This window comes from Macaca thibetana, chromosome 15, assembly GCF_024542745.1.
Source record: "Macaca thibetana thibetana isolate TM-01 chromosome 15, ASM2454274v1, whole genome shotgun sequence".
Classification (NCBI taxonomy): domain Eukaryota; kingdom Metazoa; phylum Chordata; class Mammalia; order Primates; family Cercopithecidae; genus Macaca; species Macaca thibetana.
Genome location: NC_065592.1, coordinates 46552911 through 46579718, shown reverse-complemented (window position 1 = coordinate 46579718; position 26808 = coordinate 46552911). Strand labels below are relative to the sequence as shown.

Genomic DNA, 26808 nt, shown 5'->3' with positions numbered 1-26808 from the left:
AACTCTCGGGGTCCTCCCTCCGGCGTCGCCGTGAGAGGAACGCGAGCCAGAACCCCCAACCCCCACTTTGGGCAGAAGAAGCCAGCCGGCTCCGCCCCTCCCCTATTACTACTGCCCCCCGCAACGACTCCCCTCCCGGTCACCCCCTCGCGCGGGGGAAAAGGGCTTCCTTGACCGGGGACGGACCCAGCCGGGAGCCCAGGCCCATGCTTCCCATGTCTCCTATGACACCAACACCACTACTAGCATGTTCCTCGTGCTCCGAGGACACACAACCGGGGGAGAAGCCTCCACTGGAATGAAGGGGTAGGGAGGGTGCACCCTCAATGCCGGGCACAGGCACACCCCTCGATAGGAGGCTTACTCCTTTCGCAGCCTGGGCCTCTGAGGGGCCGGGGTGTTCACTGCACTCGCCCCTGGGCCTCCGGTCTGGCTGCAACATAGGAGAGTAAGGTTAGACAACCTGACCAACTTCTGAGGCCACGTGAGAGCGCAATGGAGTGGCAATGGCAGAGGCGGAGACCGAGAAGGCCACCCTCGTCTCCACCCCTTGGATTTTTCACCTGACCCTTGACCCATAATCCTGGGCCCTGTCCCTCCGGGGAGCTGCTCTAGGGCTGAGGGCGAGGAGAAGGGAGGGAAATGTCTCGCTCTTTCCTCACATCCTACCCCAGTAGGCTGCCTAGAACGCCCGGGCCCTTTCCCAACAAATGCCTCAGGGACTCCCACTGCAGAGGAAAATCCTTCTTCCCGCCACGGCCTGGGCTTTTCACTTTCACTTCCGTGGCCACAGAATCCCCTCTCTACAACTGGCAGGGGTCGGCATGGGCTGGAGCTCAGAGACGGCCAGCTAGGACTTCAGGACACACAGCAAACTAGCTGCGCCCCGCTGAGGGCCAGCGCACAGCCGCCCACCCAAGGTGTCCTATCCTCGGGCTCTCCGGGCCGCCGGCCTCCTGCTTCCCGGGCCGCAGACCAGGATTAGACTGAGGACGCGGGGAAGGAAGGGGGCGGTGCGACGGGATCTTGAGAGGGGCAGGACTTGCCCCTGCCCCTGCGGCGAAGCTCTAGGCCCTGGCAAGGTTCGGTACACCGGGGGCCGCTCCTCCCCAGGGGGCTGACCGGCCTGGGCGCTCTAATCCAACAGGGGAGGGGCGAATGGGGTGAAAATTGGCGAGTGGTTTGGGGAACGGACTTGACCTCCAGATGCTCCGGTGTCCCTGGCTCAGCCTCTTTCTGCCAGGTTGGGAGCAGTCGGGAATTCTGTCCCAGTCCAACGTCCCCCTCGTCCCCCTCGGCCCTCGGGGACGCAGAGGCTGCAGTATGCAGAGCCGCAGTCCACGGCTGCGGGGACAAGATCCGCACTGGGCGTCCGGAGTCCTGGAAGTGGACGTGTGGGTGTCAGAGGATAAAGGAAGAGACGCACGTCGGACCTCTGTCCAGGCGTCAGGCCGGTCAGCAGCTCCTCCCGGCGCGGGACCCAGCGGCCTCGAGCGCTTCCCCGGGGCCGAAGCGACACCTGGCGGACGGTGCGGGACGTGCGTTCCCCTCTGGCTCCTGCTCCGCGCTGAGGCCTGGGCCACCTACTGAACACCGGGTGCTACCACCTCTCCACACCGCTGCCACCCGGCTCACAACCAATTTTCCTCCCCCCGGAGCTGGGTCAACAGACTAGTCGTGGTTTCCGCTCCTGCCGCCTCTGATGCCCTACCTAGCCAGTAGCCTTTGAGCTTGTAAGCCTCAGTGCTGAACCCTCCCCACCGCCTTGGGAGCAAAGTTGAGTTTCTTAGGTGGGGCTTCAAAGCCCTGCAGGATCTGGCCCTGCCTCCTCTCCAGCTTTATTAAGCGCCCCTATTCCCGGCCTCCCCAGCTCTGCGCCAGCCCCCTTCTGTGTCATGTCACTTATGCTTAAGCCAAACCCCACTTCACTGACATCCTCTCCCCAACCCCACCTCCAAAAATTCACTGCCTTCCCAATCTTCACTATCTACCTTGCCCATGATGCAGTGGCTGGAAGTAATACCCCCAGGCCAGATGCCTTGTGCCCTGCACCTGATGGGGATCTCACATTTGGGCCTGGGGAAATTAGGGGAAGTTCCTGAGAGGCCTGGGGAAATTAGGGGAAGTTCCTGGTTGACTTGCAGTTCCTGGAGTTCTCTACCATGAAAGGGGCTCTATGGCCAGGATTTCTGACACCACCCTCCACCCTGGCAGGTGACCTAAACTTGGACCCCCCCACACACACACCAAGGGGTCAATTGTGCCATCCCAAGCGTTTGGGCAAGCAAAGACCCTTCTTCATTCTTACTGACATGTCCCCAAGGAAGGAGAGCTCCTTCCCCATCTCCTATAGAGGATCTACGTTTCCAGTGCTCCTTTAGGAAACAGTGCTGGTTTCTAACGTGCTATACCATCAGAAAGTTTCTGCCTGGAGCGCACACCTGGCTCTCCAAAGTTACAAACACACACACTCTCACACACAGGCTCTCTGTATTACAAATGCCAAATACATGGTCACATAAAGTCACACACCCAATCTCAAACAGTAAAAGGTGTATACTCAACTTCACTATGGTACACTGAGAGTCAGGGTCCCCAGCTTAGACTAGGAACTAGAGATCCCAAAAGAGTAGGAGAGTCCCTGAGTCACACACACCATACCCACACGTAGACACAGTTACACAGCCATGAACTCAGTCACACTGAGTGTCACACAGGCACACACAGAGTCACACACGCTCTCAATCACACTGGGGTTTGGCGGGTTGGGGCGGGCTCCAGGAGGCAGTTATGTAAACGCCCTCAAGCCCCCCCTCTCGCTCCCCCTCACCCCGCCTGCTTCCTCACACAGTGCCAGCGCCCGGGGCGGCTTGGCCGGGACCCGGGAACAGCTCGGCCTCGCGGAGGCTCCAGGCGCCGAGAAACCCGATCCCACACAGCCCCAGGCTGAGCCAGGGAGGGGGGCCCAAAACCCCCCCACTCAAGGTCCAGCCCAGGCCCCTAGGGACGACTTACCCCTGCATCCAGAGACACCTCCCAGCACCCTCCTGAGATAGTACCTGGGGCCCACTCACAACATCCCCATCCTGCACACCCCCTTTTGGAATCCTATCATCTGGATGGCTGCCTATGTGCCCTGACCCTTCCAACCTCTGGCACCAGAAAGGGCAAAGATTCTCTAAAGGTAGAGAATGAGGGAAACTAAGTATTCAACCTTGAATTACCCCCAGTTCCTGGAACTATCTCCTCTTCCCTTCTCACCAGGGCCCTCTAAATCCGCTCTGATAGAGAGGGGCTTTCATTCCTGTCCAGGTCCCCCTCAGATTTGCTGCCTATCGATTCCAATATATTCTGTCAGAATTCTAAATTATTCAGGTCCAAGTCTCCCCTCCCTCCCTTTGATATCCTTTCTTCCTCCTCCACTGGAAGTTCTAACTCCAGTCTAATCCCAGTTCCTCCTGCTTGCTAAAAAGAAATTTTGAGAGTAACCTGAGGAATCAGGAACAAAATCACCAAAAGGCAGAAAGATTAAGGCTCAGGAAACCCCTGGAAGTCAGGAGTCTAAGAAGAGGTGAGACAATGTCTGTTGTACACCCCCCAACATAACCCCCACCTCATTCTGCAGCCTAGTCTCAATTTTTCACAATAGCTTTTGAGTGTCTGCTTGGGCTGCCCAGGCCCAGGCAGAAAGGGAATTTCCCCCTATGTTCTCTGTTAATGAACAAAACATTTCATGTTGAAATTCCTCCTCTGCCCCCAGCCCAGTGTCTCCAGGGCCCCGCAGCCTGACCAAGCAGGGACACCATTCGGAGGGGGGTAACAGAGTAGAGGGAAGCCCCCAGGGGAAGCATAATTTACACTAGGGGGCATCTTTTTAAAAAATAAATAATTAGGGTGACTTTTTTTTCACTTTTGGCTAAAATTATCCACTCCTGTGGCAGCTTCCCAGAAAGGGCGGCGGGAGGGCGGCCGGAGCTGTCCCGAGGCCCAGGACATGGCCCCCCTCCCCTGGGCGAGGAGCCTTCCTCAAGTTGTTTTCCTGGTTTCTTCCTCTTGGATGTTTTTTGATTATTAATCACATTTTCCATCCTCAGTCTCAGACCAGACCCCCTCCCCCCAGGGTCAGGGCTGGACAGAGGGAGGAGGAGCGGGCTCCGGGAAGATGACTTGGGGACAAGATGGGCAGTGACCCCTGGCCCTGGCTGACCTGAAGGACGCTGTCAGTGGCATGTCACAGATCATACCCTCACCATCCTGGCACACAGTAGGTGGCATCCTTAATCAATACAAGTGAAGTAAATGAATGAACAGGTGTCTAGTTTTCATAGCACCCAGCTGGCACTGAAAAATAAAGTCCCTAGTGCTGGTCCCCTTGTGCTGCAGACAGAGAAACAGCCCAGAGAAAGAGAGTCACTTGCTTAGAGTCACACAGCAAGTTAGCGCCTTGGCCAGAGCAGGACCTCAAGAATGCTGATGGCTCCCCGCTTCCTAAGTCAGTCAATAAATATATATTGAGCACCTACAATATACCAGGCATTGATCTAAGTAGTGAACCAGACAAAAATCTCTGCCCCTGCAAGGACATAGAGCAACTAGAACTCCATACAATGCTAGTGCATGATAAGTTGGTACGACCACTTTAAAGCACTGTGTGACACTATCTACTAAAGCTGTGCATATATTTATTCTATGGCCTAGCAAGTCTGTTCCTAGATATATACCCAGGAGGAATGATCAAATATGTTTACCAAGAATGCTCATAGCAGCTTTACTCATGATAGCCCCAAACTGGAAACAATACAAATAGATAAACAGATCGTGATGTAAGTACAGCAATGGAAAACAACCAACTACAGCTACATACAACAATGTGGATAAATCTCACAGACAAAATGTTGAGCAAAGAGGAAAAAAGACACAAAGAGTACATAATGAATGATTTCATCTATATAAAGCTCAAGAATAGGCAAAACTAATTTATGGTGACAGAAATCAGAATTGTAGTTACTGTTGTTGGGGGAGAGTGGTACAAGTGTACAGTTGTCCCTTGATATCTGTGGGGGATTAGTTCCAGGACCCCCTGAGGATACCAGCTCTGAGGATGCTTAAGTCCCTTATATAATAAATGGCATAATATTTGCATATGATCTAAGCACATCCCCATATCCACTTTAAATCAGCTCTAGATTGCTTGTAATATCTAATACAATGTAACTGTTATGAAAATAGTTGTTATACTATTTTTGTTTTTATTTGTATTGTTTTTTATTGTTGTATTTCTATTTTTATTTTTATTTTTTCCTAATGTCCTGGTTGGTTGAATCAGAGGATGCAGAACTCACAGATATGGAGGGCCAACAGTACACATGCATTAAAACTGTATACTGTAGGCCAGGTGCAGTGGCTCATGCCTGTAATCCCAGCACTTTGGGAGGACGAGGCAGGCGGATCATGAGGTCAGGAGATCGAGACCATCCTGGCTAACACGGTGAAACCCCATCTCTACTAAAAAAAAAAAAAAACAAAAAAAACAGCCAGGCATACTGGTGGGTGCCTGTAGTCCCACTTACTCAGGAGGCTGAGGCAGGAGAATGGTGTGAACCTGGGAGGCAGAGCTTGCAGTGAGCCAAGATCACGCCACTGCACTCCAGCCTGGGTGACACAGCCAGACTCCGTCTCAAAACAACAACAACAACAACAACAACAACAACAAAAAACTGTGTACTGTATATATTTGTTCATGCAAAAGTCCCAAGTCTAGTTCCCCAGCCCCCTCAGGCAAGAGGTGTCAGCCTAAATGACACCTAAGAGAGGTCTATACTAGGCCCCTTTGTCCTCTCTCACAGTGCCATCCTCTTCTTCCTTATAGTAGTTAGTTTGATGTCTAATTATCTAGTTACTTCTGTGGTGCATGTGAGCTCCAATGAGGGCAGCCCCGTGGCCTCCACCTCTAGTCACGTAGAGTTGGGTCTGGCATAGAACAGGTGCACTCAACGTTTGAAATAGATTTAAATAAATGTTGACTGAATGAATGATGCAAGCAAGTAAGTAGAACAACCTTGACCTGTGAGAAGTAAACTGAAGCTCCAGGGCACAGGGGTGGGAGCCTAGATGAATGGGTTGCAGCCTTGAGGGATGGGAAAGAGGTTTAGTGACCAGTGAGGTGGCAGAGACCGGAAGGCAGGCTGAGGCAACCTGAGTGGCTCAGACACCACAACCTGAAATGCCTTTGGGGCCAAGGCTGTTGAAGTATAGAAGGGCGTAAAGTAAGTCAGGAATATAAACACATTGGAGTTTTAGCAAGACCGTTGAGACTGCTGGGTAGAGGGTGGTGAGGATGGTGGAGGCTGGAGGTGGGCAGCCACAGAGAGGTATTTGCAGTGACCCATAAGAAAGAGATATCCAGCCTGACGTGGGGCAAGGAGAGGGAGGATAGGGTTTGGGAAAGGGGCAGGACATCAGATTCATCTGCTTCATCTGCTCCCATGACCCCCAGAGGATCTCCCATGTCACCTTATATACAGAGAACGGGCTCCCTGTACACTTAGTCCTGTGTCTGCTCTCCAAAGCACCCTCGCCCTGAGTGATCCCAAAGTTTGGGCTAAGCGAGGAAAGAGAAGCAGGTGGGGAGAGAGGGAGCAGAGTATCCAGAAGAGGGACAGGGAGTGGCAGTGGGAGGTGGGGGCAGGGATAGGAAAAATGGAAAAACTTGGAGTCAGGGGACTGTGTATCAAAGGTGGGAGCATGGGCATACATTTGCAAATTCACAGATACAATTTTTCATTTTGCAAAAATTTGCATGAACAAATTCCCTGCTCAGAAGCACAAAGTCCCTTCATGCTTCCCCACCCCAGTGGGCTCTGATCCCACCTACCCACCATTCCTCATGGAGGAGACAAAGGATTGTCCTCCCTAGTACCGACCCAGAGTTGACATTGCTCTCTGCTGCTATAGAACTGGCTCCCAGATAACAGCTGGGATTTCCAGGAAGGCCTGAGGACCATGTGTCCCTAAGATTGGATCCCTCCCTTCGCCTCCCATGGCTCTATTTCCCGCCAGCCTGTGATTCCTTGAAGTAGGGGAGAGGGAAGAAAAAAGGCCCCAACTTTCCCCCAGAAACTCAACTGTGGTGATTGCGAAGGCAGATAAAAGTCAGAGATTTGGAAACTGAATGCCAGCGTTAACATGTCTGAGGGAAACAGACAGAGGCAGAGGGAGACTCCAAGAGAAAAAACTGAAATAAATTCAGTTATCAGACATTTATTAATGCCTACTGTGTGCCAGGCCTAGAGGGAACATTGTGTACAAAACTACAGATGACTCCCATGTTTTTGGCTTGAAAGACTGGGAGATGATGGTACCATTCACCGAGCTGGGGACAGAGAAGGGACTTGACATGTTCAGTTGGAGGGTCTGTGGTGTGACAGCTAGGTATGTAGCCCCTGTTCAACAGTTCCCAGCATCCTTTATGCCCGGCATGTGCTGGAGGCTTGGGCATTTAGAGTTTCAGACTAACCTGAGCATTATGATGGTGCTAGGGGATGATGAGATAGATCAGAGAACAGGGAACGGGTGTGATAAGAAAGGAAGAGGAGAGGAAGATTGAGACTAAAACTCTGGGAACCCATGATTAAAAGAGAGGAAAGGGGTGGTGATGCACACCTGTAATCACAGCACTTTGAGAGGCTGAGGCTGGTGGATTACCTTGAGCCTGGGAGTCTGAGACCAACCAGGGCAACATACTGAGACCCTGTCTCTACAAAAAATACAAAAATTAACTGAGTGTGGTAGTACACACCTGTAGTCCCAGCTACTCAGGAGGTTGAGGTGGCAGGATCACTTGAGCCCAGGAAGTAGAGGCTGATATGAGCCATGATTGTGCCATTGCACTCCAGCCTGGGCAACGGACTGAGACTGTGTCTCAACAACAATAACAAAATTGGGGGCAGGGGGAGCAATAAAAATAAATAAATAAAACAAAAATAAATCAATAAAAATAAAAATAAAGGGCCAGGCGCGATGGCTCACCCCTGTAATCCCAGCACTTTGGGAGGCTGAGGTGGATGGATCACCTGAGGCCGGGAGTTGGAGACCAGCCTGTCCAATATGGTGAAATGCCATCTCTACTAAAAATACAAAAATTAACCAGGTGTGGTGGTGGGTTCCTGTAATGCCAGCTATTTGGGAAGCTAAGGCAGGGGAATCGCTTGAACCTGGGAGGCAGATTTGCAGTGAGCAAAGATTGCACCACTGCACTCCAGCCTGAGTGACAGAGTAAGACTCTGCCTCAAAAAAACTAAAATAAATAAATAAAATAAAATAAAAATAAAACAGGAAAGATGAGGGACTTCCAGAAGACAGGGACGGTATAGTGGCCCTAGAGATAGAAGAATCAGGATTGCATGAGGCCAGAAAGCAGCCTGGGAGGACTAAGGAAGAACTCAGGTCTTTAGCAGCTGGGAGTGGGGTGGGGCCAAGGGGACAAAGCTAGGGGTATGGAACAGGCTGGTGTAGACTCCTCCACAGGGGCCTGTGAGTAGAGTGTAGACCCCTCCTTCCCCAGCCTTCCTGCTATTCCCTGGAGCCCTGCTTGGGTTGGGGTCCTCTCTCAGCCAGGCAGAAGAATCAAAAAGCTCCTCCCAGGCCCCTAGACTTCCATCCCTGAGCCCCTGGTTTTTGGTCTTCCCAAGAGAGTTCTGAGCCTTCCTCAGGCTCAGGAGCATGCAGTGGTTGGGGAACCCTGGGGACCCTGGGGGTAATTGAAACCAGGGCTAAGACATTAGAAACCATAACGCTGACTCCGCGGCTCCCTCAGGATAGCTCCTGGTTTTCTTCTCACCCCAATCCTCCCTGCCGTTGACAGCTCAGCTCTCCCAGGCCCCCAGCAGCTGGACTGCTGAGCCTCCTCCTCAAACCAACTAGAAGGGGCCTCCAACCAGAAGGCACCCAAAACCAGCCCTCTGGGACCTCTTCTCTGTGCTCAGAAAAGCTTACTGTATACCAGGCTAACCTCTTCATATTGAGGCATCCCAAATTCTAGTCTTAACAATCCCTTTTTGCAGAACCTAGCAGGTTGAAGTTAGACAATGGGAACAATTTTTCAACAGTGAAAAAGAAAGGGAGGAGGTAGATGTGGGGCAGGAGTGCCCGTCAACTAGCACGTGCTCAATAAATATGTGGAGAAAAATAGATCTCAAAGCCTGAACCCCACCAGAGGGAGGTGTTGGCTGGCCAGATCTATAGCAGGGGCAGTACAGGCTACACACCAGGGTAGCAGGAAGTGAGAAGGTCAGATAAGGAATTCTGTGGCCTGGAATCTCTCTCCTTGCTTGGATGTCTCTCTTTCTCTATGTCGCAGTCCTTGTCTCTTGCCAAAAGGACCAGAAGCTGCACTTTTGTAAGACTGATGGGAAGGCCCTCCCCCTGCACACCTGTCCGGAGATTTCAGGATTCCCAGATTCCCCGAGTGCTGGTGTGGAGATTTGAGCCTGCCTCTGTCTCTATGTCTATCTCTCTCTCTGGCTTTTCAGTTAGAGACAGAGGGGTTCAAATACGTACTCTACTACCTACTGGCTTTGTGGCCTTGAAAAGTGACTTAATGTCTCAATTACCTCAGAAGTAAAATGGGATCATAACAGTGCCTATTTCCTAGGACTGTGGTGAAGATTAAGTTAAATGAGATAATCCAGTCAAGTGCTTAGCGCTAGCCCTGGCAGGTGCTAAAGCCCCCTTCATCTGCTGACTTTGGCTTCCTCCCAGTCGATGTCTATGTCTCCTCTGTCACGGCCTTTCTCCCCATCTCTCTATCAACATCATCCTCTGTCTCTGTCTTTTACTGTCTTTCTCTTGATCTCTTTGGCTCTCCCTGTATCTGGCCCTGCCTGCATGACCCTGCTCCAACCCTCTGGCACAACTGGCCTAGGTGAGGTAGGGTAGGGGTGTCCAGGAAGGTAAATTCAAATATGGCATTCATGGCAGCAGGGTCATGCCTGAGCCTGAACATAGGTGAACCACAATCGTTGGGGTGAGTACTTCTGTCTATGGACTGGGCAGGAGAGCTGGGGGCTCACTCTGGCAGCCCTCTTGGAGGAGGTGGGGCTTGTCCTGACTGCTCTAGCTGCCCCCACACCTGGACCCAGGCCAGATCCCTATAACTAGTGCCTGCCTGGAGGTGAGGCAACCTGCCCAAAGGCCAGAACTGAAAGGGGTAGCCCTCTACCTCCACACAGGGTTACTTACCCGCCCTCAAAACATTCTGGCCCACCCTTATCCCAAGTTCTGCTCTGAGCCTCCCATACCCCATCCCAAACCCTGTATGGAAGCACATTGCCTCCATAGATCTAGTTTCTCTTGTCTCTGGCTCCCCCTATGTCTGTCTCTATCTCTGTGTCTCTGTCTTCTCAATCTCAATCTATGACTTTGGCAACTGCATAAGCCTTGCACCCCTAAGCTAAGACCACCAGGGATAGGAAACTGCAGGGGTCGAAGAGTCTGTGTTCTTCACCTGGTCCAAAAAGCTCCTTCTTGGTGGTGGTGGTGGTGGGGCGAACACAAGAAATCCAGATGTCATTTCCATGTCACTGTGGACCTGTGAAGGCAGAGGGCATGGAGTAGGATAGGTGCTCATCAAATATAAACCAAATGAAGGAGGGACAAACAGAGGACTCCAAACAAAGAACTGAATGGCTGAGGCTGTAGCAGGCAGGAACATGGAGAGACCATGGAAAGGCTGCTGCTCAACTTTGTGGTTCAGCAAGGAGTCTTCTTTGGGGGTCAGGATTGGTCTCAACTAGCCCTAGATGCCGCCACACGTGGGCCCTGGCCAGCCCCTTCACATCAACTCTTGGGCAGAGGGCCAGATGGGTGGGCCACTAAGACTCCCCCCTCACTTCCCTACTCCCAAGACATCATTGCCTCAAGGTGCCCACCAGCTTCAAGCAGAGTGCTAGGAATACAGAGCCAGAGAGGGAGAAACTCTGGGCAGGGGCACACGGCAGGCAGAAGCTGAGGCAGGAGTCTGGTGTCCTGGTAGCCAGCCTGGGCCTGTCATGAGGATCCTACGCCAGTACTGTGATGGGGGCCAGACCCGAAACAGGATTTTATGTGGGGAGAGAAGCCAGGAATCCGCGAACATGTGGGCAGCTGGGCAAGGGGCAGAACGTTCCATCAGGTAAGGACAGAATGTGCAACTTCTTGTCCTTCTCATTAGATAAAGACAAGCATTGAGACCAAAGGTTCAGAGAGATAGAATCAGAGCAAAAGAGAGAAGAGAGAGCCTGGGAGAGAGACTGAGAAAGAGAAACTCTCAGAGACACAATCAGGCACAAAAACAAAGATGCAGAGAAAGAGATGTGAGTCAGAGACACAGACAGGGAAATGCAGAAAGGAGAGCCATGAAATTAAAGACACAGAGACCAAGATAGGGAGGGATATGAAATCAGAGAGAAACTGTCTCAGTCACAGAGCAATAATGTGCAGACAGACTCAGACAGAGAAACACAGAGACAGGGAGAAAAAAAACAATTGAGAGAGAGACAGAGAGATGGAAAAGAGAGAGAGAGGAGGACAGCGATAGCAAGGTCAAGAGAGGCAGAGAGATGGACAGAGGACAAGGCAGAAGGAAGCAAAGACAGGGTGAGGCAAAGAAAGAGATCAAAACATTAGGAGTGGGAAAAGTGGGCGAGGGACAGAGGAGTTTCCTGGCCTCAGTCTCTCTAGCCTGGTCTCCCCAGGGTGTTGGGCTCCTACTTTGCTATTCTCTGGTTTCCATAGCAACAGGGAGGGCAGAGCCAAAATTGCATACACATTTACATCCTTTCTATTTGAATAATTCAACAGGTTTCTGTGCATATTCATGAGATAATGAATGAAGGTGACTCTCAATCCCTGCTCAAAACCTGGCTATGGTATCTCATGCTTTGTAGTATATGGTATGGCTCTGAGCCTGGTTTTGTAGGCCTTGACCTCTCCCTGCCAGACCCTGCTAACAATGCCAGCCCCTGCTCCCCAAACCTCTTTTGCATTTTCCTACCTCTAGGCCTTTCCTCAGGTTATGCTCCTCTGCCTGCAGGGGATGCCCTTCCCTCAGCATCAGTCCTGCCAGTGGCCTCTGGTAAGGAGTAGCAGGAGATGACAGGGGTGAGCAGTGCTCGTCTTGGCTCCCTGGTGGAGGCGATCCTTCAGTCACATTCGTAACTGAGGGTGCTTGAAAGGATCACACTGAGAGAGGCTGGGGTGTAGGCTGAGCTGGAGTCTAACAAATCTACCAACATAGAGGAACCTAGAACACAGTGGCCTCCATATGGAAACTGACAAAGACCACGGTTCCAGCTAGAATAATCAGAGTTGCTGAGATAGCACCAAAAGGAGTCTCAGGAACAGAGGGGCTGAGTGGTTCAGATGGTGGGGGAGAGAGTTCCTAGGGCCAAGAACCCTTTTAAAGTGCCAGGAATTGAATGGCCTTGTGGGCTGGGAGGAGCTTCTTCAGGGCCTGCTCTGCTTATAATTTCGGCCTCACTGACTCCCCGCTGGATCCCTACAGCAGCTTTCTCACTGCTCTTCCTGCCCTGTACCCCCAATCCACTCTCCACATTGTAGCCAGAGTTCTCTTTCTAAACACAATCTGATATTCCGCAGAGCTCCCACCTTGAAGCCTTCAGTGATGTTCCACCTCCCTCAAGATAGAGTCCAAGCACCTTTGGCCAGGCTTGCAGGTCTCCCTGTCTGACCCCCACTCACCTATGAGCCTCATGCCTTACTCTCTGCCTTGAACTTCATGCTCCAGTGATCATCTCTATGCTGCTTCTATGCCTTGGCTTATCCCTTCCCTTCACCTGGAATGTCATGCCCACGTCTCTCCTAAGCTATCCAAGATTCCACACAGGTATCACCTTCTCTTCTTTAAATCTTTGTGTGTCTCTAAAGGTTGGAATACGGGCTCTGTCTGAACTCATGCAGCAGTAAACTTGCCTAATCTGTGTACTTGTCACACCGTAGGGAAACTTTTTTTTTTTTTTTTAAATGGAGTCTCACTCTGTTACCCAGGCTGGAGTACAATGGCTGGATTGGCTGGATCTTGGCTCACTGCAACCTCTGCCTCCCCTGTTCAAGCCATTCTCCTGCCTCAGCCTCCCAAGTAGCTGAGATTACAGGCGTGCACCATCACGACTGGCTAATTTTTTTTTTTTTTTTTTTTTTTTTGAGATGGAGTCTTGCTCTGTAGCTCAGGCTGGAATGCAGTGGAGCGATCTCGGCTCACTGCAAGCTCCGCCTCCTGGGTTCACGCCATTCTCCTGCCTCAGCCTCCCGAGTAGCTGGGACTACAGGCGCCCGCCACCACGCCTGGCTAATTTTTTGTATTTTTAATAGAGACGGGGTTTCACCGTGTTAGCCAGGATGGTCTCGATCTCCTGACCTCACGATCTGCCCGCCTCGGCCCCCTAACGTGCTGAGATTACAGGCGTGAGCCACCATGCCCGGCCTTGACCGGCTAATTTTTGTATTTTTAGTAGAGACAGGGTTTCACCATGTTGGCCAGGCTGGTCTCTAACTCCTGACCTCAAATGATCCGCCGGCCTCAGCCTCCCAAAGTGCTGGGACCACAGGCGTGAGCCACCGCACCCAGCCTCCACAGGGAAATTACATATGTGGCTATAGCCCTCGTGGGGTTGGAGGTTCCGAGCCCAGTGATTATATTTGTCATATTGTGGATGATCATCAGCTGTTTGTTGAATAACTGAGGGGTCACTGAGCCCATTAAAGATCAAATTTCAAGTCTCTGTTTGGGGACTCTTGAGGCCCTCTGCACAGACTCTGGAAAGGAATGGGCCATCCCTTTGCAAATGCTGCCACCTTGTGGCCAAAGCCAGAAGTGAGTGTAGCCAGAACATCACCTATCAATGTGAGAGCTGGACTAGACTAGTATTACAGTAAGGAGTGGGGAGGTAGGCCCCAAGGGAGTGCTCAGAGGCCAGCACCAGTGTCCTTTGAACATTCTTGATGAGTTCCAAGCAGACAGAATGACAAGAACAAAGGCTCAGAGGCAGAAAATCTTGTCACTTGGGAAGTGGTCAGAGCTTAGGGTCCAAGAGGACCAGGCCAAAGATGGACTAAGCCATGGGCAGGTGCCAAACAAAGGGGTCCTTTAAAACCACCTAGTGGGCTGGACGCAGTGGCTCAGGCCTGTAATCCCAGCACTTTGGGAGGCTGAGGCAGGCAGATCACCTGAGGTCGGGAGTTCGAGACCAGCCTGACCAACATGGAGAAACCCTATCTCTACTAAAAATACAAAATTACCCAGGTGTGGTGGTACACGCCTGTAATCCCAGCTACTCAGAGGCTGAGGCAGGAGAATCACTTGAACCTGGGAGGCAGAGGTTGCAGTGAGCCGAGATCACACCATTGCACTCCAGCCTGGGTGACAAGAGCGAAACTCCATTTCCAAAAAGAAAAAAAAGGAAAAAACCCCACAAACACCTAGTGAATGTAGTGAATGAACCTGGATCCTGTCCTCTAATCTTGGCATGGAGGCTAAGGGAATAGAGGAATTACAAGGTCAGATCTGAGTATGGCCCCATATTGGGGTGGGGGGTGCTCAATATTCATTCATTTACTCACTAAATATTTATTGAGCACCTACTATGTGCCAAGTGATGTTCAAGATCCTTAGGTTACATAAAGGAATGAAACAAAGATTCGTGCCCTTTTGGAGCTTACATTCTCATCAGGAGAAGACAATAAACGAAAATATTATTTTAAAGACGTAAATATCATAGAGGTTAAAAAAAACTGGGGTGGGGGAAAGGCAGCATAAGGAAGATTGAAAGTGGTGGACTGCAATTTTAAATGAAGTGGCCAGAGTAGGCCTCATGAAGGTGACATTTTAGCAAAGACTTAAAGGAGGGAGGCAGATAACCATGCAAGTACAGGGGGAAGAGCATTCTAAACAAAGGAAATAGCCAGTGGCTTGGTTTGGGGGAGAGGTCTGAGGGGACTGAAGCACAGAGATCAATATGGGAACTGCCGAGCGATAATGAATGGCACAAACGAACAGAGGCTTTGGGGATGGAGACCTAGAAGGCAAAACGGGCAGAACTTAGTGTCTGCTTGGATATGGGAGGCACACAACTCCTCCAGGCATATTGTTTTCTGATGTCCCCATTCCAAGGGAACAAACACAAAGTGGCTAGACATGCCACCTCTAAGACAGGTAGTGAGAATGAGCAACACATTCCATCCTGGATGACTCCATTGCCCACCAGAATGCTCCACCTTACCTTTCCCAGCCTCAACTCACCAGCTCATCTTCCATGTCTCTTCCTCCAGACCCTCCAGCCATCCACTCTCATGCCCACAAATCCTATCAGCTCCAAAACCCCTCAACCCTATTAATACCTTCCCATCCTTTAGCTGTGGTTACGGGTTAAATTGTGCCCTCCACTCCCACCGCCCCCCCACCAAAACCATATATTGATATCTTCATCCCCAGTACCTCAGAATGTGACTCTATTTAGAAATAGGGCCTTTAGGCTGGGCGCGGTGGCTCACGCCTGTAATTCCAGCACTTTGGGAGGCCGAGGCAGGCCGATCACGAGGTCAGGAGATCGAGACCATCCTGGCTAACATGGTGAAACTCCATCTCTACTAAAAATACAAAAAATCAGCCGGGCGTGGTGGCAGGTGACTGTAGTCCCAGCTACTCAGGAGGCTGAGGCAGGAGAATGGTGTGAACCCAGGAGGCGGAGCTTGCAGTGAGCTGAGATTGTGCCACTGCAGTCCAGCCTGGGCAACAGGGCCACATTCTGTCAAGAAAGAAGAGAGAGAGAGAGACAGAGAGAGAGAGAGAAAGAGAGAGAGAGAGAGAGAGAGAGAGAGATTGAGAAATAGAGCCTTTATAGAGATAGTCAAATTAAAATGAGGTCATTGGGGTAGGCCCTTATCCAATGTAAGTGGTGTCCTTACAAAACGAAGACATTTGGATACAAAGACACACAAAAATGGAAGATGGGGTGGAGACACAGGGAAAATGCCACATGAAGATTGGCATGATGCACCCGTAAGTCAAGCATGCCAAAGGATGCTTGCAAATCACCAGGACGAGGCAAGAAAGGATTTCCCCACAGATTTCAGAGGGAGTGTGGCCCTGCCAACAACTTGATTTCAGACTTCCAGCTCCAGAACTGTGAGACAATAAATTCTGTTGTTCTAAGCCCCCCAGTTTGTAGCACTTTGTTACGGCAGCCTAGGAAACCATACAGCTACAACGTTCCTGTCCTAGGATAGTCCATCTCACTCCACCCCATCTTCATGGGGATCTCCAGGCCACTGACTCCTGTCCCCTTTCCCTCACTTCCCTCCTGGCCCAGTTTGGATGCCTCGGTCCTTCACTACATGTACTCTCTTGCTAGTCTCCTCATGCATTTTCCATCATTCCTACCTGTCTTAAAGTCAGTCTGGAAGAATATAACTGTGCTTTTTCTGAGTCCTCACCTATCCTGTGGGTGCTGCTAGAGCTCACACACCCTGACCAATGACCCTACAAGTTCATGGTCAAAAGCCTACACTGGGCTTTTAGCCCTGCCTGGTCATCCTCCTGTACCTCTCCTAGTCATCTCTCCCAACTGCAACAACTATCTCACACATCCTTCCCTCTAGCTTGCTCGCCCCACTCTCAGCTATGGAGTTGGACTCCTACTTTGAGGAGATAGAGGCCTTCTGAACTCCCTCATGTCCCATCTTCACCTCTAGACCTATCTGCATACATATCTGTCCCCTCAACTCCATCCCTCCTGTTACAGGAAGTCATCCCTCCTCTTCGCTTGGGAGGCCCTTACCTCCATGCTTCTGGATCCCATTCACTTTTACCTGCTCAGGAACCTCATGCTGTGAGTTATCCACAATCTCCTGCATCCTTCATTTCTTTCCCTACTGGCTTCTTCCGTCTGTCAGCCTATAAACATGCTCAAGTTCCTGCTAGTATATTAAAAACTACAACAACCATAATAACAACAAAAACAAAACCCAACACTCTGTACTCCACATTCCTCTCCTGCTGTCTATCACCCCTTTCTACCCATTCACAATCCAATTTCTTGAAAGAGCTGTCTCTACTTCCTTACCTTTTGTGCCAAGACATGACCTTATGGTGGCAGAAGCCACACTGCAGTGAATTAAGGAGAAAGTGGACAGAACTAGACACAACTCTTGTGCTCTCTTGTAAAGTTGATCAGCCTTTCTGACTCCAAAGGGCTCATGTCTCTGGTCCCCTCCCTGCCATTCCTCCTGCAGGCCCCAGCTGGGCCCTGTAGAGACCAAAGAGGGAGAGAAAATGCCCCTCCTGGGACTCCAGAGCTCGCAATGCCACCTTCGGCACAGATCACCATGATTATTCCATGTGATCCCTCCACCTTGGCCATCAGCAGATGGGATGAGATCATCAGCCAGAGGTCAATAGTCTGCAAGGTAGCCTGGCCTCAAAGCTCCGGAGATCCAATGCTACTCACAGAACTGCTGATGGCAGAAGACACACAAGTGAAGATGTTCAGAGAAAAAGCAGTATGCAGAAGCGGAGAGGGAACAAAATCCCTGAATTAGCTGAGAGGAGAATGGGGGAAGTCAGTCAGTTGCTGGCAGCAAGACACCTGAGTCACTGCCACTACAGCCATAATTCCCTTTAGGAGTGTATGAGATGCTTCATGACCCTGTGCATTTGAGAGATCTGGCTCGGCAGCCACTGAGGTTTTCTCTCCTAATCTCCTCTGAATCCTCATCACGTACCCCTTCCCCAGTGTCCTCCACATCACTCAGAGCTAACCTATCTTTGAAAGCAAAGGATGCAGTATTCAAAGTTTTGACCACTGCCTGCTGGCCCTGTGGTCACCTCACCCCTCCTCTAAGCCCTTATCAAGGCCTTCAGTCCTCCGATTCTCTCTCCCTCTCAATCCCTCCTGCCTGGTCTCAGCTAAGTGCAACATCCTTACATTGCTAGGCCCATTCTACTACACATTCTACTACAATGTGAGCCCAGAAGAACCCCAACCTTCTGCTTTCCTGACTGGACACCCAGGCTGCTGGACACATTGGAGAAAATCTCAAGATCCATGGGAGATCCAACCGATTCAATTCTTCAGAGTTCACTACTGCCCATAATCCTGCTCTAGCTCCCGCAGCACCCCCTGCTACTAATGCAACCTTCACTTCTCTTCTCATGCCCCTGACCCTGAGAGTTGAAGGCCAAGGTGAAGCAGAAAAGGAGCAGCAAAGGGAAAAAAGGCAAGGATGAGACCTGGAGAGATATGTGGGATTGAGGTGGGGGTTTTTTGTTTTGTTTTTCTTTCTGTTTTGAGACGGAGTCTCGCTCTGTCGCCCAGGCTGGAGTGTAGTGGCGCAATCTCGGCTCACTGCAAGCTCCGCCTCCAGGGTTCACGCCATTCTCCCGCCTCAGCCTCCCGAGTAGCTGGGACTACAAGCGCCCACCACCACGCCTGGCTAATTTTTTATATTTTTAGTAGAGACGGGGTTTCACTGTCTTAGCCAGGATGGTCTCGATCTCCTGACCTGGTGATCCGCCTGCCTTGGCCTCCCAAAGTGCTAGGATTGCAGGCATGAGCCACCGTGTCCGGCCTTTTTTGTTTTGTTTGCAGAGTCTTGCTCTGTTGCCCAGGCTGGAGTGCAGTGGTGCAATCTCACCGGCTCACTGCAACCTCTGCCTCCTGGGTTCAAGCGATTCTCCTGCCTCAGTCTCCCAAGTAGCTGGGATAACAGGCGCCCACCACCAGGTCTGGCTAATTTTTTTTGTATTTTTAGTTGAGACAGGGTTTCACCACGTTGGTCGGGGTGGTCTCGAACTCCTGACCTTGTTATCTGCCCACTGCAGCCTCCCAAAGTGCTGGAATTACAGGCGTGAGCCACCGCGCCCAGTCTTGTTTTTTTTTTTTTTTTTTTTTTTTTAAGATGGAGTCTCACTCTATTGCCCAGGCTGGAGTGCAATGGCATGATCTCGGCTCACTGCAACCTCTGCCTCCCGGGTTCAAGCGATTCTCCTGCCTCAGCCTCCCAAGTAGCTGGGATTACAGGTGCACACCACCATGCCCAGCTAATTTTTGTATTTTAGTAGGGAGGGGGTTTCACCATGCTGGCGAGGCTGGTCTCGAACTCCTGACCTCATGATCCACCCTCCTTGGCCTCCCAAAGTGCTGGGATTACAGGGGTGAGCCACCATGCCAGGCCTATTTTGTCTTTTCAAGACGGAGTCTTGCTCTGTCACTCAGGCGGGAGTGCAGTGGTGCAATCCCAGCTCACTGCAACCTCCGCCTCCTGGGTTCAAGCTATTCTCCTGCCTCAGCCTCCCAGGTAACTGGGATTACAGGCACGCACCACCATGCCCAGCTAATTTTTTGTATTTTAAGTAGAGATGGGGTTTCACCAAGTTGACCAGGCTGGTCTTGGCCTCCCAAAGTGCTGGGACTACAGGTGTGAGCCACTGCGCCCAGCCTATTTTCTGTTTTTGAGACAGGGTCTCACTCTGTCATCCAGGCCAAAGTGCAGTAGCACAATCATGGCTCACTGCAGCCTCAACCTCCTGGGCTCAAGCGATCCTCTCACCTCAGCCTCCCAAGTAGCTGGGACTAAAGGTGCCTAGCTAATTTTTAGATGTTTTTGTAGAGACAGGGTCTCACTACTATGTTGCCCAGGCTGGTCCCCAACTCCTGGGATCAAGCAATCCTCCTGCCTCAGCCTCCCAAAGTGCTGGGATTACAGGCATCAGCCACTGTGCCCAACCCAAAGATATGTTTCTAAGACAGGAAAAAGCATGTTTGCAAACTAGTGGAGTTGAGGATAAATGTTTATACAGATAGGTCTGTAGGTGAAGATGGAACATGAGGGAGTTCGGAAGGCCTCTATCTCTTTAAAGCAGGAATCCAGCTCCATAGCTGAGACTGGGACAAGGAAGCTGGAGGGAAGGAGGTGTGAAACAGTTGTTGCATTTGGGATAGGTAAATCATTAATAACGATAATAGCAATTAACAATAGCACTATGTGCCAAGGTGATATCTAAATGTCATATATGTATATTTCCTTATTTAATCTCATAACAACCCTATGTGATAAGCACTATTGTATTCCTGTTTTATGGATAAGACCACTAAGACACAGAGCAGTAACTTGCTAGTAAGTGGCAGACCAGAATTGAAACGCAGGCAGACTGGTACCAGAGTCCATGCTCACAACCACTATACTATACTATAAGTTGCAGATGGAGAGAAATGTCTGACCTGGCAGTGTTCCTAAACCAGGCCAAAGCAGGATTAAATAACTACCCAGGGAATTAGATATATTTAGTACTGACTGAGGCTTCTTGTCCACACTAGATTCTCCCAGCAACATCCTGAGCCTACTCTTCCTCTGTCTTCACCGGATCAGCTCCCAGGGGGTAAGGCTAGGGACTCCCATTTCTCTAATCCCACTCCACATAGCAGGCTGAGTAGAGGCTCATCAAATAAGTAGAAACTTTATTTCCTAAATCCCTCCCTGGACCTCTTTCAGAAGGCAGTTCAGATGCATTGTAGGTAGAAGGCAGAGTAAGCCCTTATTGAGCAACGCGAAACTTGGCAGAGGCCCCACACCTGTCACTCTTCACAGCAGTCCCTTCCCACATGCTAGAGGGAAGGGAAAGCATGACAGGGAAGTCCACTTCTGTGGACTCAAACCTTGATGGGGATTTGCACAGTCACAGGGCTTCTCAGAAAAGGCACAAGCATCCCAGACATTCAGGCCTGGAGAACAGGCTGGCTCAGCAGGTCTTCACGATCGGGTGTCTCGAGCCCTTCTTCGGGAACGAGGGCCACAGCTGGAGCTGGGCATGGAACCCAGGCCAGGGGGTGCCCCTGGGGGTTGGTAGCCACACTCATTGGGGTCCAGGGGGTCCCGGCTGAGCAGTACCCACACTGCAGGCACATGGCGGCGCACTGTGAGGGGGTCTAGCCCTGTGTCAGGTGAGGCTGGGACCCAGCTGTCCTCAGTCTGCAGGAAACGTAGCTTCGTGAGCTGGTGCAGGCCTGGGACCCTCCGTTTGACAATCTCAGCGCAGCTGACAGCCTTTCCTGCAGCCCTGCCAGAACCTGAGAACACCACATGCCGTGCACTGCCGCCCTCCAACCGACCCAGAGCCAGTCCCAGAAGGTTGCGAATTTTGCTGCCATCTCGGACCCGGATCTCAAGGGTATCAGGAGGTAGCTGGGGCATTGGGGAAGGCGCTGGGAGCTCTACAGAGCCAGCTTTCCGGTAGTGCTCCATCCTGCTTGCTGTCTTGAATGTGACTCTCGCTGCCCACTGCAGGGAAGCATCAGATGAGTGCTAAGCAATATGCCCCAAGTCACTGTCCACCATCCCCTATCTCCATTCAGGATATGGCCCTGCTCCCCGTTCCAGACTTCCCAGAAACAGGATCATGTCCCCTCGTCCTTAGCATCTTGTGACAAGGGCCATGCCTGCCGCCGTCCGGGAAAGGGCTGTACCCCATACACTCCGTTCCTCTACAAGGGCCATAACACCCCCACCTCCAATCCTGGAGTCCCAGAGGCACGACCAAACTCCCCAAACACTGAGCTCTTTGGGATAGTGCCAGGCCCCCTCATCCCAAACTCTCCCGGACTGGGGCCTAGCCCCCCTTATCCTGGACTCCTTGGAACAGGGCCTGGAACCCTCACCCCAGATTAATACCAATAGAGAGCGCTCCTCACAAGGACAGGGACAAGGCCCTTAGCCCCAGGCCCCCCCGGGAAACAGCCAAGAACTCTTACCCAGTGCTGCCCCCAAACAGAACTGAGCCCCTCTCCCAGAGATTACCAGGGTCGATCCATATCAACCCAGGTCACTCAGAAACGGGGGCAGAGGCTCGACTCGGAGGGCTGCTCAGGCTATTCCAAGACAGCCTTGGCCGTTTCCATAGCCACGGTCGCTTCCAGGGTCCTGCCGGCCGCTGCAGCCAAGCAGCAGGCGTCCTCCCACCCTCCGAGTATCCCTCTGCCCGCCCGGTTCCGGCTCTCACCGAATCCGCCTCACGCACGATCCGGAGCCAAGATGGCGCACGGGCCCGGAGTGCGCTAAGGCCGCGGGGCCGCGCACGCCCCGAGGGGGCGGGGCATGAGGGGCGGGGCATGAGGGACTGGACCGTAGGCATCTCCGCCCCGGAAACCCGCCGGCCAGGGCGCCCCGGACCAGTCCCAGTGGATGTGGGAAAACGAGCGCAGCCTCCGCTGTTACGCCCGGAAGGAGGCAGGGTAGTTCCCTGCCGTAGAAAGGAGCGGCCGTCAGGGAACTCCTGCATCTTAAGGAGGGGGATCTGGACTTTAGAAGATGGGAGGACTGGTGTTAGCTGTTGAGCAAAGCGGGAGCAGTGGGTTTCACCGTGGGTGCGAACAAAGGCGTCAGTTTGGAGTGGCTGCTGTTGCACGGGCAAGAGCCTTAGTTACCGACTTCTGAACTTCGACCTCATCCTGTGGGCGCTGGCAGACCACGGGGGTTCTCCAGGGGCCAGTCGAACCAGATCTTGTGAAGGGAGCCCAGGAGGAAGTGATGGGGAAATCGGGCCGCAGCCCCTGACGACACCTGCCACGGAGTCTGGGGGCTGAGGGGGCAGGGGTGCCCACGGAGCCTAGTATGGTGCCTGGCGTATGACCGGCGCTCAAATATTTGTTAAATGATTTGTTACATTAATGAACCAGAGAAATCGTAGTGGGAATGGAAAAAAGATTAAGTTGGGAGATACTAGTAGATAGGTTCAGTGACGAGCTGGCCACTGTTTGGACAGAGAAGTAGGAAATTCCGAGCTAGGATGACTCCCAGATTTCAGAGCGGTTTGGACACGCTGAATTTGAGGTGCCGGAGAGGTCGCACAGGCTGGGCGGCCAGCGGGCCGTTGGAAAAAGGGTCTGGAGCCAGAGCACTCCCTGAGACCACAAGGGGGCAGCAAACATTTGGTGGAGTACGGTGCCAATCTGTTTCTCAACATGCTTGCCGCAGCGCCCCTACTTCCCCAATTCTCCTCCCCAGGACCAAAACTTCCTGCATCCAAACTTCTTAGGCTGCCCTTCTCGGCTAGTGGTAGCAGGTAACCTCCCAAGAGAGAAATTTAAAGGCCTTTGCACATGCTGCTCCCTTGGCTCTGAAAGTCCCTGGATATCACTCACCAGGTCCCTTCAGTCCCTTTTTTCTTCTGTGTCCACCTGATAGGACCGCCCTTTTCCTGTACTGTCTATCCTGCTAGCCTGTGCAGGGCAGGGATTAGGTGAGCCCTATCTACTCCCATCATCTGATATTTGGGGGTCTCTTCTTGGTAAATATGGGATAAACGAATATCCTATTCACACAATCAAATGAGAGCCTTCATCTTCAGAGCTCTACACCTGTCAGAAAGCCAAACCAGGATGAGTTTAGTTCCCAGTCCAACGATTAGGCAGGCTGCCACTTCTGCCCCCCACCACCCCCATCCTAGACCAAGAAGCTAGCACACTCCTCCAGTCATCTCTATGGTTTATTGTCACTGGAATAAGAACACTGATGGGGAGGAGGGTGGGTGTTGCAAACTACAAACCTCAGGTCACCTGACCTCCAACTTTAGAGCTCCACCTGAGTAGAGAGGTGGGCCTTGAATCCAATAAATACAAAGCTTCCTCTGCCTTGTAACAAAGACAGGTTGGCATAGGGCCCTGGAGCCTGACTGCCCAGGCCCACCTTGGGATGGGGAGCAGCTGTCATTCCTCTGCTGGCTTCACTTGCTTGGCGGCCTCTAGCTGGCAAAGTAGCTCATCCCACTGCACAAATTGCTTGGATAGAAGCATTGTCTGGTTGTAGGTCAAGGTGAGAATAGGAGTCTGAGTGAGGAAGTGCATGGAAAGTGGGGAACAGGCAAACATAGGTGGGTGGGATAGGATGAGAGAACACTAGAGGTGGAACAAAAGGACAGGGCTTAGGGACAGCACCCATTAGGGTCCTAGTTGAGCAGAAAGGATACAGTCTTGTTGTATTCCTCCAGGAGAGCCTTGGACTCCTCAGTGATCTCCACACACTGGTCCTGTAGGGCCAAAGTGTAGCACAGAAAGGAGCCTGGCAAAGCCCACATCTTCCACTAAACTTCCTGCCTTATCAGGGACTCCCACTCCCCATGGAGCCTAAAAAAAGATGATGCTTAACCCCAAAGCCAAAGGAGCAAATGGCTATGGGAGCACTTGCAGGCTCCAGGATGGGTGCCCTAACAGCAGTCCAAAGACTGATGGGAAAGGGAGTGGCCATACATTAAGTAAACATTCCCCCTAGTATATGTCTCCTCTTCTTCTGTCCTTATTTCTGAACTCTCTTTGAACTTTACACTAGGGCCTGGGAATAGTGAAAAAAGAGCTCCTCTACCCACAGTCAAGGACATACAATCCCCAGGAATTCTTGGGTACCTCCCAGCCTCAACCTTATAGTGTCTCAGTAAAGTCCTGCTCTGGGAGGCAGAAGGTTTGGACATGAACCTAGGCAAGTCCCTTTACCTCCCTGGGGCACATGCAAGATAAAGGATAAACCTCAAAGTTTCTTCTGAGCTTACAACAGAAGGGCCTGAAGCTGCTTCCCCAGGTGGCATGAGTGGGGATGAGGTGCTGTGCCACCTCTATCTTCCCTTCTAGTCCTCTCCCCTCCCATACCTGCTGCTGAATGTGGATCTGGGCCAAGTGCTGCAGGCGGGCGGCATGCTCAGGAACGGCTGTAAAACACAACGCACACTGCTGGATGATGCTTGTGCCCTCCCCCGGGACTGCTCAATAGTCTATTAGGTCTTTGGCAGGATTAGAGTATTGAGTGGAGAAGCTAAACAAACGCCAGACTTCATTGACTGCTGCAGCTGGAGGTGGCAGTGGGGGCTCCCTGCCCACTCCAGTCTTACTCCAGGACCCATAGGGAAGGGGAAGATACATGTCCTAAGGAGAAGACAAAACCTTGGGGTTCCCAGTGTTGCTCCCTACCACCACCCCAGTGCTATAAGCAGGACCAGGTAAAGAGAGCTTTGGCTATCATAGGACCTGTCCCTTTGCTCTCAGCCCAGTGGGGCCAGGTCTGTCTGGTCTAGGGAACAGGGAGCCTGAAGATGGATGCCAGGTCCCTAAGCTGGAATCCAACAGCCCGAGGGTTGGCCACCATGCTGGGCTCAAAGCTTAAGGCTGTCAGATATTTAGCAGGCAGCTGATCAGGAGTAGGGAGGGGGAGCTGGGAAAAATACCTCCAGAGACAGACAAGATGGATATCTGGATTCAATTAAAGCCACTGTCTGCTTGTCAAAGTCCAGGCCCAGGGACTGTCTCAGCAGTGCAGCAAAAAGAATTCACATACATTCACGGACCTGGCAGAGACTCTCATAGTAAAATCTGGGTTCTGCAGCACCTTGAAGGGGAGATGCTTGGGGGTAGGTAGATGGTAGAAGGAATTCTCAGAGCTGGGGACTGCTAGAACTTAGGCTAGTGTTCTCAGGCCCAAATTGTCTGAGGTCCTAAAACTGGGCTCTCTACCCTGGTAATTTTAATTCATGGATGTGGCAAGTACCTCAGGGTGAGGATAAAGATAAGGAACAGGCAGGCACAGTAGCTTACACCTATAATCCCAGCACTCTGAGAAGCCGAGGCGGTGGATCACATGGGGCCAGAAGTTTGAGACTAGCCTGGCCAACATGGTGAAACCCCATCTCTACTAAAAATAGCTGGGTGTGGTGGCACACACCTGTAATCCTAGCTACTTGGGAGGCTGAGGTGGGAGGTTTGTTTGAACCGGGAGGCAGAGGTGGCAGTGAGTCAAGATCATGCCACTGCACTCCAGCCTGGGTGACAGAGTAAGACTCTGTCCAAAAAAAAAGAAAAAGAAAAAAAGATAAGGAACAGACCCAACCCAAATCCACATAACCTGAAACACAGGAAAGTCCCGCCCATCCATCCACCTACCTCCCCAACCAGAGTAGGGAAGCTACAACCCCAGAGAGATACCTTTGATGTGAGCACTGTCCAGCATGGGCACCAAGGCATTCACCTGCTCCAGGAGTGCAACCTGGGAGAGGATAAACTGCTCCTCTAAAGCAAAAATGGACAAGATAGTTGCAGTGAAGCAAACATTGCTACTCAGCCCATGTAAGGGCCTGAGGACCTGGCAAGGGAGATGGCTAGGCCCTAGAGCTTTGGACAGTGACTCTGTCCACTACCCCCTTCTCTAGGTGCACATTTCCATCCTGCCCCCAACTCTCCTGGATGCCTCAGGTCTGACCCATCTGAGCCTAAGGAGCCTCTCAATTTCTCCAAATCCTACCTTTCTCCAAGGTTTAACTTTAAGGCCTCTTTTTCTAGCCTCCTATCAACAAACTCAGGGAGCACCTCTTACGCCACAGGATACAAAGTACTTCAGACTTGGATCCCCACACCCAAGGGTCCCTGGGAAGGTCTAAAAGAGGAGATATTGGCAGACTATGCCAGGCAGGTTCTGCTCAGGGGCTCTCAGAGGCATAGACAATTATATGCTGGAGGATTGCTGGGACAGTAATGGAAGAGTCCAGTGAGGAAAGCAGGATCTGGGCTAGGCCCTATATGCACAGGGGATTTTAATGCACTGAAATCCACAGAGTGGGAAGGTTATTCAAGAGAGATGACTGTTATGTGCAAATGCTTAGAGGCAGGAATGCTTGTCAATTAGTAGATGAGAAAGAATTCCATTAGCTGAACTGGAGCAGGGAGAGCACAGGAAACAGAGTTGGATGGGAAGGTAGACCCGGCAGACTGAAAGGTTGTGAAT

The 26808-nt window shown here is 51.6% G+C and overlaps 2 protein-coding genes across 8 annotated transcripts in view; both read right to left on the bottom strand.

The window, feature by feature from the left end:
• Positions 1 to 20493: 20493 nt before the first annotated feature.
• On the bottom strand, positions 20494 to 22077 carry RPP25L (ribonuclease P/MRP subunit p25 like). Of its 2 annotated transcripts, none has more exons than XM_050760857.1 (2): positions 22049 to 22077; positions 20494 to 21330 (listed from the first exon to the last, which is right to left on the bottom strand). In XM_050760857.1, exon 2 carries the CDS (start codon positions 21292 to 21294, stop codon positions 20803 to 20805), a length of 492 nt encoding a protein of 163 aa, XP_050616814.1. In that variant the 5' UTR covers positions 21295 to 21330; positions 22049 to 22077; the 3' UTR covers positions 20494 to 20802. The 2 variants fall into 2 exon arrangements, with proteins under 2 accessions (XP_050616814.1, XP_050616812.1); XM_050760855.1 differs by lacking the exon at positions 22049 to 22077 and adding an exon at positions 21801 to 21942.
• Positions 22078 to 23515: 1438 nt separating this feature from the next.
• The window catches only part of DCTN3 (dynactin subunit 3), a 237471-nt gene continuing 234178 nt past the window's right edge, over positions 23516 to 26808 (bottom strand). For all 6 annotated transcript variants that reach the window (XM_050760841.1, XM_050760842.1, XM_050760840.1 and 3 more), the window contains exons 5-8: positions 26013 to 26096; positions 24687 to 24745; positions 24014 to 24073; positions 23516 to 23843 (exon numbers count right to left, since the gene is read on the bottom strand). In XM_050760841.1, coding sequence (XP_050616798.1) covers positions 23754 to 23843; positions 24014 to 24073; positions 24687 to 24745; positions 26013 to 26096 — 293 coding nt within the window. In that variant the 3' untranslated portion in view covers positions 23516 to 23753. The remainder of the gene's footprint in view (positions 23844 to 24013; positions 24074 to 24686; positions 24746 to 26012; positions 26097 to 26808) is intronic.

Excerpts from the sequence above, each read along its gene's own strand:
- RPP25L (XM_050760857.1), bottom strand. The coding sequence starts at position 21,294 with ATGGAGCACTACCGGAAAGCTGGCTCTGTAGAGCTCCCAGCGCCTTCC.